The sequence below is a fragment of the Callorhinchus milii genome, unplaced genomic scaffold (assembly GCF_018977255.1).
Source record: "Callorhinchus milii isolate IMCB2004 unplaced genomic scaffold, IMCB_Cmil_1.0 Scaffold4, whole genome shotgun sequence".
Classification (NCBI taxonomy): domain Eukaryota; kingdom Metazoa; phylum Chordata; class Chondrichthyes; order Chimaeriformes; family Callorhinchidae; genus Callorhinchus; species Callorhinchus milii.
The window spans coordinates 59,550,308-59,562,437 of NW_024704745.1; the positions used below are offsets into that span (position 1 = coordinate 59,550,308).

The 12,130-nt window shown below is 38.1% G+C and overlaps 1 protein-coding gene across 1 annotated transcript in view; it reads left to right on the forward strand.

Annotated features, from left to right (window-relative positions):
- LOC103184642 (teneurin-4) overlaps positions 1-12,130 on the forward strand; it is a 359,161-nt gene that overhangs the window by 272,190 nt on the left and 74,841 nt on the right. Inside the window, 2 exon segments of the mRNA XM_042334411.1 lie at positions 3,013-3,213; positions 8,783-8,968. Of these exon segments, the coding sequence (XP_042190345.1) occupies positions 3,013-3,213; positions 8,783-8,968 (387 nt within the window).

A 12,130-nucleotide genomic window follows, 5' to 3' on the forward strand; every position in this document is an offset into this window, starting at 1 on the left:
TTTCCTTTTTTTTCTGCTTTTGGCCACTTCCCTCAGCACCCCCCGTCCCCCCCATCCCGTCCCCCCCGTCCCCCCATAAGCCCCTAGTTCTCTGCCAGCTCGGGCTCCCACTCAGCCTTTTGTAAATCACTTTGAAATGTTCTCCTGATGTGAAAGGCGCAGTCTAACCATAAATTGCTGTTGATGTACAAAATCTTATACATGACCTGCAATGGAAGTATGATTGGTAAGATTAATTATATACCAACAAATTCAATACGTTTAACCAAGATTTTAAGTCATTTAAAATCAGGTTCCCTTCTCTTCCCTGGATTCTATTAACTTAATCAAATCCTTGTGCAAATAGGGGGCCCTTCAAGGAACAAGTCAGAAAGCACAAAAAAAGACTTGTTTTCAAAGCTGCTGAGACTTCACAAAATCATTTGTGGATCACTGCACTATTTTAATACTCCAGGTTTATGGTGCTACAGGGAGCAAGCAGATATTTAACAGTGGCAGCCAAATGATCCTTTACCCCTTGAATTTCTAAGATCATTTGTGCTTAATACCTCTTGTAAGATATAAAAATGTATCTCTTCAATTACGCCTCCTCTACTGGCACATTTTGTGGTATCCCCTGTCGCCTGTATAGGGTTTTGAGGTTTGCCTTTCTAAAAAAATTTTAAGGTCAACAAGTTGCAGCTATTACAGATGACTAGCCAGTTCCAGAATTGATAACATGGGAGGTTGTTCTGCTATTGCACTCCAGACAGCAAATTTGTTGATGTTGGCTCTGCACTGTTCTGTATTCTTCGCCAGATATGTTTCCGTACCCTTGTAAATAACCGTAATGTAATATTATACTACAAATACTATAATTCTAAAACTAAATTATATATATAAATTGTATCACAATGATTGACGATGACAAATTTGGTGAACTTAGCAAAGTGAGCAGAACAGCACTCGGCTCACATCAGTGTAAAGAGCAGAATAATCCTTATAGTTCGAAGTAGAATGATTTCGCTTTAGGGACAGTGGGGGAATGCTTGTGTGTATGTCCCTAATAACCACATGATTCACATAATGAGCATGAAGGGATCATAGGCACCTTCAATCTCTCATATTTGCCTATTATTTAGAGTATGAGCTCTTCATTGAGAACATATTAGTAGAGCATTCTTGAAATCAAATCCATTATGCATATTCCACATCTTGGTGTTGAAAATGCTGGGTGTGATCACAAAATGGAACTCTTGATAGTGGCCAACATTTCAATTCCAGGCTATTTTCTTGGCTGAGAAAAGATCAGAAATCGTAAATTGACCTTTGCTAGCCTTTCGGATCCACATTGGTTCAGTGAGTTTGCTGTGACACTGGCAGCGAAGTGTGCAATTTCAGTCACAGACCAGAAGTCACAAGGAGGCAACTTAATAATGATAATAATAATCATTGCATTTGATATAATAATAATAATAATCCTTGCATTTGATATAGCGCTTTTCATGTCATCTAGACGTCCCAAAACGCTTCACAGAATATATTGTAAAGTGAATTGACTGTATATTTGTGGGCGAACGTGGCAGCCAATTGCGCACAGCAATGTCCCACAAACAGTCGTGGATTGAAAATGACCAATTTATTATTGTTTTTGTTTTTTGGAGGATTATTATTAGGCGTGTGGAGTAAGGAAACTTGCCCAAGGTTTCGCGCTGCCTGGAATTGAACTCAGGTCTCTCGCTTGCAAAGCGAGTGCTCTAACCACTGAGCTACAGGACTCCGCAGATATAGAATTTTATCACGTCTCAAAAGATTTTACTATAAATTGCAGTAATTGTATATTTGTAGATAAACACAACAGTCAATTTGCACACAGAAAGGTCCACAAATAGCCATGAAGTGAATGGTAATTTTTTATCTGGTGCTTGTTGGCCAGAACACCAGCCCAAATTCCCTTCTCTTTTCAAATAATGCCATAGGTTCGTAATCATCTTCTTGATCAGGCAGGCGGGATTCAGTTTTACAGTTTGCCAACAGTGCATTTTCAATGCCATTGGAGTCTGTATTGTTTTCTTATTATAGAAAAACTGTTGGCATTAAAAGCTGGTTTTAAATAAATGCTAAGTGTCCCCGAGAGGTAAAGGTTAAGATATGAATAAATGATTAGCCAATTTGTTTATTCCAATGAGATAGGTTAAATGTGCTAACGTCAAACCCTATTAACATCCCTTGCTTGGGGGAATGATGCAGTGATGGTAATAGATGTGTGATCATAATAGAAGTGCCCTGATATTCCACCTTCCCAGCTGCTACTGATCTTAAAACCATATTACCACAATACACAAATTGAAATATCAAACAGCTGCTGATTTTCTTCTTAAACTACTAAATTTCAATTAATAAGTGTGAGTAATTAATTTGTGCATTAGTGATAAACTGATTTGATGAACGGGCCGAATTTTCACCTGAAAGTCAATGGCAGAAATGTTCCCTCCATGGGTGATTCTATAATCACTGGTGAATTTATTAGACAAACATCTCTGTTGATCCACATAATTACTGGTATTGACTCCGTGAATGGTGGTCAGTTTTGGGAAGGAATTGAATTCTTTTTCGATGGCAAACAGGTTTGAGGGGTATGTGAGATAGGTATCTGAAGCTGGAGAAATCCTTCTTTAAGTGAACAATGACAAGGTCAGTAAATTGTACATCCAGCATAGAATTGGATGCACTTGCTATGTTTACCGATGATCAGAGAATTACCTCCTTGCGTCTCACCAGTCAGATTCTAGCCACTTCTTTACACAAAGATCAGGTCAGTTTCTCTGCCAATCCTTGTACTGAGGCTACATCTATTCAATTCCTTCTCAACAAGAATGTATGGGCTCTGCTGCAGATTACGACAGAATTATTTTATTTCTCTTTGAGATTGAAACATTTCTACCTTCTTGACACTATCTGATGTGATCTTAACCGTGTTTGACTATGATTGAATTGAGGTTCTAAGGTCACTTGCTCTTCCATTCTTTTCAGTGGATTGCTTGGACCCTACGTGCTCAGGGCGAGGGATTTGCGTTCGTGGAGAATGCCACTGTGGCACTGGCTGGGGTGGGTCAAACTGCGAGACAGCACGAACTACTTGTACAGGCCAGTGTTCAGGGCATGGTACGTTTCTACCAGATACAAAGACCTGCAGCTGTGACCTAACCTGGACAGGCCACGATTGTTCTATAGGTAATTATTTCATTATTATTAACATCAATATGTATTCCAAACTTTTATTCATTTATTCCTTCTTTAGGCTTTCCGAACGTTATAGGAATAACACAGCACAGCAGTAGCTGCACGAATATTTTGGGGATTGAATGGGAAATGCCTTTTGTCATGTTTCGTGGTGTCATTAGCACATGCATAGAATTACATAGAAAGAAAACAAGCCAGTCACCTCAACTCACATGTTCCATTGTTAATACTCCACACGAGTCTCCACCACTCCTGATTCCCTGTCCTATATCCCTCTATACTTTTCTCCCTCATGTATTCATGTTAAGGGAGTTTGGATACCATTAGGATGCAATGGATGTCTAAAATGCAAGGTGTGATGTGATAGTTATCACTGGTGATAATTATCATAATGCAGGACATTAGGGTCCTGGAGATATCTCAGTAATTTGTCACTTGTCAGCAATGTCCCACAAACAGCCGTGAAGTGAATGACCAATTTTATCTGGAAGATTTTGGCTAGGTCCCCAAGAGAAACTCCCTTCTGTTTGACCGCAGAGAATATCACAGCCAAGCTTGATCTTAGCCTCACACACACACACATGTTTTCCAGCAACGGTTGATGGAGAGCGATCAGCAAAAACCCCAATTGATTTTCTTCCCCTTCCCAAACGCAGGTAACCAAGGTCAATTGTGGCTGCTCCATTGATGCTTGACTTTACAGGGACAAAGATTGCAAACTGGGCCCTTTCGGTCTTGATGTAAAGAGCTGCAATTAATTGTGCCTTTATTCACAAGACCAACAGGGCAAATGTCAAGATGGGATGCTTACCTTTCAGCTCTGTCAAACATATAGGTGGAAACTCTTAAAGTAGTTGGATGAAACTTGGGAATATTTCACCAATTATTGCTGTTTCTGAAACCCCAAATAGTTTTTGTATGTTGTGCCTATTTGATCATTTTGATAGTTTTAAAGCAAATTTTATAATTGGGGCACATATCTGTGTTGTGAATTCACTCTTCATTCACATTTACTTGTTTCTTTATTTAAAAAATATATATTCTTTGCCCACTCTAATGAATGTCAACAGGACAGTATATCATGTTTATTTCTCATTAATTAGTTTGGCCTTTACTTACCTTCAACTTATTAAAACCTTCTGCCAAATTAAATAAACTGGCCCATAATTCAACTCCTTATCACTGCTTCACTGCTTGTGGCACTTCTAAGATTATTAATATTGGTCTGGCTCCTAGTGCCTGTTCATGGGTATAGACTGAGACTGTTGTGTGTTCTTTCACACATCAGAAGTCTGCAGATTAAAATACATCCTCAGGGTCCTATGAACCATATTTTACTTTTATGTGAAACGTGTGCAATTTCATTCTAGTCACACTGTATTGAATAAAGCAAGTACAGTGCACTCACACCAGGTAAACCAATCCAGATCAACAAAGTCTTCAATGGAATTAGCTTTGAAAACGAGTTTAATAATAAACCGCGGTAATCTTGGGACATAACGTACAACGCCAATGAAGCTTGTCAGTAAATTAAATGGGCTTGTGAAGAGGTTAAGAACCTTCAGGTCATCATTCAATCTGTTCAATCTCTCTCTTTATCAACCGTGCTCATCAAATATCTGGTTGCTAGGGATTAGATTCTCATCTTCTCTTTTAACCATCACAGGCACTCAGAATTAATCATGGATGTAGACTGCTGCAATGCAGAAACAGGCCATTCAGCCCAACTAGTTCATGCTAGTGTTTTTACTTCACGTGAGACACTGCTCTCCCATACCCCTATATTCCCTTCTCCAGTAATCAATCTTATATTAAGTATAGAACACATTAAATACTGTTTAGAATTCTCTCTCTGCAACACAACACAGGACCACAACCTTGGGGACTCCAACCTTGCCCTGGATAGGCAATCCCTAAAGTATCAGTTTCCCACACTATCTGTTCTACAATTTTTCTCTGCGATATATTCCCCGACTCTTTGTATCAAGGAAAATTCTTCAGTTCAGTTTTAATTCAGAACTGATTAAGATCTGTGGAAAACCAGCTGCCAAATTACAATTGAATTTAAGAATTTTCTACAATTCTGGGCAGACATACAGGGTAAGGTTAGGTGGCATTTTAGGCTCCAAGTGAATGCCAGAACACACACACTAAAACCCGGCTGGCCGGACCAATGGGAATGAGGCCCAGTCCGGCTAAGCATAATTACATGCCAGTATTGGCTTGAACGCCGGCTTTTTTCAGTGGCTAAAAAATGCCAGTAAATACCGACATCATCATTGTAATTGTTTGAATTCCGCAAGCAGAACTTAGTAAATAAGTTGTCTTCTGTTCACGGGATTCAAACTGAGTCAAAGTCGATATTCCCAGTCACTGAAGACCAGCAAGCATGGTGAGGTGTGACTCGCAGTAGGATAGTGGTCTAGTGAGAGGCTACACGCAGACCCGCAGCATTTTTTTTTAAATTCCGTTTCAGGCCCGTTCCTGCCAGGTACGAATTCCGGATATCCAGAGTCCAGTTAGCCAGGGGTTTACTGTATTTGTGACGTCAGTGAAGTGGAAGGAGGCGGTTTCATATTAATTTCTTACTGACCATCAGAGTGAGATTTACTTTGTTAATCAAGTCACCCTCTGCTAAATTTGAAGAATTTGAAGACACAGAAGTTGAAAGGACAATATGTCTAACTCACTGCATTGCTTTATTTCTTCTGTTGTGTTTTCCTCTGCTGAACTGAACTTTGAGCAGTATTCTGAGTTATTTCCCCGATTGTTCACACACTTTTATGATAGCATCCCTTCAAATTCATTTGAAAACAAAGGTGTTCAGAGCTGTTTGATAAATTCTCAGATTGATTGATTCATTAAATCTTTCCTTTCATGCTGACCATTCCAGCATTCATGAGTTGGATACCACAAATATAGTGTCATACCTGTGCTAACAGGCAAAAGAGCATGAAAGACATTTAATCGCGAACAGGACACATACTCCATATTGGGCATGTTATAGTTATATTGCAGCACGATCGAATGATTCACAGTGTTTACTTGCCATTTTAGTTCACTGTGCGTGTATTCAGCCATTTGCTCAGAGAAGGAAGTTTCTCCCGGTATCCTGACCAACAATCCCAAATGTTTGCATTATAAAACCAGTTTATATGTAAATACTGTAAAATCTTATATTTTTGCTTAATTTTCCTCTTCTTGGTCTTTCTTTGTTGTGTGCACAGTTTTGGGCCTTGTGATACTATTATACTGGTTGCATAACTGTGTTTAACTGGATTAATAACCTTAATTGGATTCAAGGTCCATAGGTTTATTTTCCACATAGCTTAACAACAGTGTGAGAATAAAGGATAGATGTGCCATGCATGTTCATGAAAAACTGATCAGAATTCCAAGGATTGCCTTTTGAAAAGTGTTATCTCTATTTGCTCCCACTATTTTTTCAATATTTGCTTTACATTTCAAAAAAGTTGAACTCGGGCAAAGTTTAAATTATTGTCATGCTCAAAAACACAGAGACAAAGGAATATTCGGATCCAGAAAGACTATTGGAGTCCATTTTACCAGCCACAAACATTGTTGTATAATTCTTGGCAATCTGCCTATCCCTTTATGACCAAATGACTTGGGACTTCAATAACTGTTGAACAGTCGTTTGCATATAAGTGACCTCTTTCCTATGGACTCTTGGGTGCTGGCAGCCATCTATTTGTCCATCTTATGTGTTTATAATAATAATAATAATCCTTGCTATGATATAGTGCTTTATCACTTCGTTGAGACGTATCAAAGCCCTTCACCGAATATACTGTAAACTAAATCGATTAGATTTTTTTGGCAAAACGCGGCATCCAATTGCACATAGCAGTGTCCCACAAACCGTTGTGGATTGAGTGACCAAATTATTTTTTTTTAAGGGATTATCACCCCCGGAAAGCGATCCGCCAATCGACTAACACCCAGGTTCCTACTTACTGCTAGATAAACAGTGGAGTGTGGAGTAAGAAAACTTAAGGTTTCACTCTGCCAGGGAATGGAAACCGGCTCCTCTCGCGTGTGAGGAGAGTGCTCTAACCAATATGCTACAAGACTCTACAACTATTGAGGTGTCACCTATTGAGGCTCCACATAGGATTTCTTTGAATGTTCACCAAATTTAATGCTTCTTCTTGTCAGGCTTGCCAGCAAATCTTTCACAAACCATTTGTTACTTTGTTATTCATAGGTGCTCCTCGTTCATGAAATAAAATTGTATTACACTGTTTGCCTTTTTTTGCATTTTCTTATTAACTATCTTTATTACTCTCTATTCACGGTGCTGTGAACTTTAAGGGACCTGACTAATGCCTTAACAGGCTGAGCTTAATGGGCACTGGTCATTAATGTGGATTGAATCTGAACAAACAAGTGCCGTTTAGTATATAACATATTAATGGGAGCCTGCAGCAAGCTCTGATCGGACCTGTTTACATCCTTCAAATCATTTGTATTCAGGCAGCAAAAGCAATTAATTCAGTTGCGTTCAGCTGAATCGTGGAGCAATAATTCCATAATTAAATATTTTGAAAATCATATGTGCTGCTGATGCTCAAGCATAAAACCAAACTGTGCTTTAATTAAAATTTGATCATTTATGATTAATCGGGTTTGATCTATTTAAATCTGAGCAGCTTTTATTTCAAGATGGATACGTGGATGTCGCCACACTTACGTTGTGTTTCATAGGTTGCCTGCAGAGTATAGTATTAAATAACGTTTGAGTTTTGGAAAGGACATGTGAAATTGTAACTCGATACAATAGAACTGTAGAATGTTGCTTGTCTCATAATACTTCAGTCTCTAATTTAATAACAGGAGTCAGGAGAATAAAACCTATTCCTTAATCCACATGTTTGTTTGATGTATGTTAGTTTTATGAATTCACAGCCAAACTTAAATAGTGTAAGAAGGTCACATTTCATTGGATTTAGTTATTTGAAGAGTGTTTCTTTCCCCTCCACTAAAAATAAATTTAGTGTTTAACATTGTTAAGATCTCCTGAAGCAGAGTTCAAAGTTCAAAAGCTTATGTTTTGTGAGCAAACAAAAGGAAGATAAAATCCTGGTTAAAGGAATCACTTTACTATCAATAGGGAAGTTGAGCAGTCACAATTTCTAACACGTCATGATCCTATAGAATGTCTTTCTTTTAGTTATGATTTGACCTGGCTAACTTTCTTCCTGTGTATTTAAATTGCAGGATTTAGTGCCTATACACCCCTTTTTTAATTAAATGTGTTCATTTGTTACATTTCCCAGCAAAAAACCATGAACTTCCCTTTTCACAAAAGAACAGTGGAAGAAACATCAGTTACCATGAGTTTGTGAAGGAAGTAGGTGGATCATTTAAGGATGGCCCCTATAATCCCTGTCTTTATTGTAATCTTCTTATTAGATCCTTATTGTTGGAAGGAATTAACTGCATTGAGTGTAAAAGTTCCTTTCAATCCTGCTTGACCTGGGCTCTGAACTGTGACAGCTCTGACAATAATACACGGATTTATCCCCATCTCCCACAGAGATTTGTGCAGTAGACTGTAGTGGCCACGGGATCTGCGTTGGAGGCACCTGTCGCTGCGACGAAGGCTGGATGGGCAGTGGCTGTGATCAGCGAGCATGTCACCCACGCTGCAATGAGCACGGAACCTGTAAGGATGGCAAGTGTGAATGCAGCCCTGGATGGAACGGAGAGCATTGCACTATTGGTAGGACTTGAAAAAAGCACGTCTAATCTATTTGTGACACTTAGTCTAGCATGAGAGAACCTTTAAGGGGATTTTAAATCGTTGCTATGCATTTTCAGTTCGCATTGAATATATGTCCTTTTGTGGCCAAAAGAAAGTGAAGCTTTTAGTGTTTCAATCCTAGGTCTGTGATATAAGAAGTCCTTTCTATTATCCAGTATCTAAAAAATGACCATCTAAAAGTGTTAGGGATTGAAGTACAAAACACAATTTATTTTGTTACTGATTTACTAATAGCATGTGTATATATATTTTTTCAAGGGAGCCTCAAGTTATTGAATGTAAAAAGGAGCATAAATGTAATTTTATAAAAATGGGATGGAGCATTTTGATCTATAAATTAAGTGCTGTAAGTATGGGAAAAAGGCTAAACCTTTTAGGTAAACCTTGAAGGAAACTTCTCTGGTAAATTAGAAGAAAATAATCTGAAAATATTAAACATTCTAAATCAGCAGAGACAGATTTTGCAACATCAGCAGATTATATTATAGTATTTAGCTTTCAACATCGACTGAACAATATGTTGTGTTGAAACAGACACAACCATAAAGAATGTGTACACAAAGCCTGCATCTTATGCCAGACACCTTACCCATATGTTATGCTAGTCTCTTTCAAATGACTACGTATGAACCATATAATTCTCTATAATCGATTGTTTGACTAGTTTCCAAATGGCGCATTATAGAAAAAAAAAAATATATATATATATAATGGCATCTCTTAAAAAGGAACACTACAATCTAAGCTTCAGGAAATAATTTAACATTGTCAATACAGAGCAGTAGTTAAGATGCATTTGTTATGCAGGATATAAAATCATTTGTTGACGGCTCAGTAAACTATCAAATCAATTGTCTGTCAATTACTGTATTGCTTCAACTTGTTTTCACCCAAAAAATGCTTTTAAGAATCAAGTTTCCCTGGAAAAAGCAGATTTGATCCTTTCAAATTCACTAAATTCAACATTTGCTAAAATATTTAAAGAAATTTATTGCAGCACCTATTGAGGACTATGTAGTGTTTAGAACCTGGATGATGTCAAATGAGCATGAAATCTTTTAAATTTTCTAATAATCTCAAATCATGGGTTATCTTTACAAAGACACTACCATTGTAGAAAAGCATTTCAGGCCTTTTCCACGTAGCATGGGCTTAATCCCGAGCCAACATTCCATACAGGATTAGTATCTCAGCTCTGGAAATCTACCATGGAGCTGCTCAAATGTTATGATGTTCAGTGTGGTTTACTTCCCTCACTGTTTATGTTCAGCCCATCCCACAAACAGAACCTCCTCTGTTTTATCAGTTGCAGTTTGCTCTACTGAAACTTCATCTGTCTTTTAAGAGTTAAAGTGTGTAACAGTTTCCTGGCGCAATAAAAGCTAATGATTTTTGAGTTACTGAAAGGAAATAGCCTATGTGTGACATGGGCAGCAGATTCAAATTTTAGGAGTCCTGTAGCTCAGTGGTTAGAGCACTCGTGTCGCAAACGAGAGACATGTGTTGGTATGCTGGCAGGGCAAAACCTTGGGCAAGTTTCCTTACTCCACACCCCTGATAATAATCCCTCAAGAAAAAAATAATAATACAATTGGTCACTTCAATCCACGACTGTTTATGGGACACTGCGGTGCGCAATTGGCTGTCGCGATTCGCCCACAAATATACAGTCAATTCACTTTACAGTATATTCTGTGAAGCGCTTTGAGACATCTCGAAGATGTGAAAAGCGCTATACCAAATGCAAGGATTACTATTATTATTATTTATATTATAAACTTTCTCAAAGTTCCAATAAAGCCTTTCTCACACTAGGTGGATTTAGCTGTGGGTTCTCTTGCCAAAATCCCCAAAACAGTGTCTTGCTCATCTATAGGTAGTTGCTCAGTGCAGTGTATCTGTGGTGTCCAAAGATAAAATACAGGCTTTCTGGCAGCAGTTCAAAGCCAAAAGGACAAAACAAGCTTTGTCAACACATTGGCTTTGATGCTGGTGTCAATAGAAGCTTGAAACATCAAACCAAGTGCATCGCTAGCAATGCTAGTGCCCAGTAAGTCCACAGATAAAGGTAAAGCACTAAAAATTCCATGTAAAAGAGTTGGAGCAGAAAAGCACAGAAATAGCTGTGTTAAATTTTGCATCAGTTATAACCGACTGCTCCTAACAATCTGTTATGAATGATCACAATCCACCAGCTCCACTAAGAGTGCTAAGAGACTCAACTTATGCTCTGCTATTATCCCCTGCTTAACTCAGTCAGTAACAATTGCAATGGATTTAACACTAGCTTGGACTCTGGTTCTAGGAATGCTACTTTCACTGCCAAAGACATTGGGTGGTTTGCCCTAGTCTACAATCTTATACCAGCCATGCTCTTTCTGAACTGATAGAGTGGATTCCAAATTTCAAGTTCTTAAAACCAACAGACGTTTCAATTCTGGAGAATGAGTTGTTGAATTTCTGAAAAATTAGATCCCTAATTAACCCTAATTTGGTATTAATTAGAAAAATTAATACCAAATCCTGACCTAGTTTAAGCAATTTTGTACAGAGACTAGAGATTCAATGGGTTTTTCCACATACGGTATATACCCTATTGTTTACAATTTGATAACATCAAGTTCATTATAGTTAAGTCTAGGTGTAGGTCTAGGGGTACAAGCACAGAAGTAAAGACAGTAAATTGTATTTCTTTATATATCTTATGGTTTAGTGTTGGAAACCGGGATAGTCCATGAGGAATCTGTATCTGATCCCCTAGTTAATGTCCTTGGTTTGTTTTTTTCTGGCAGTGTAAGGAAACTTACATCTATGAATTATTGAGCTTTAGCTCTCTATATTTCATTGCTTCCAAGAAAATGCCAAACCTTCATTTAAGAGCCTGAAGGAGGCTTTTTCTCAGCTGCTAATTTTGGCCTTTGCTTTGGAAACTTTGAAATACTAAAAGCCATAGAGAAATTCAGGCTTTCAATGCCTGTTTTATCCAACAAAGAAACTGATGCAGCCTAGAGCTTTCCTGTTCTGAGTGAATTATGTGTCTCCCTGTCTATTTCTTTCTCTTGCAAACTCTTCTCACCTCCCTAACTAACAGACTGTTTTGGGTCACTGGAGAGAAATATC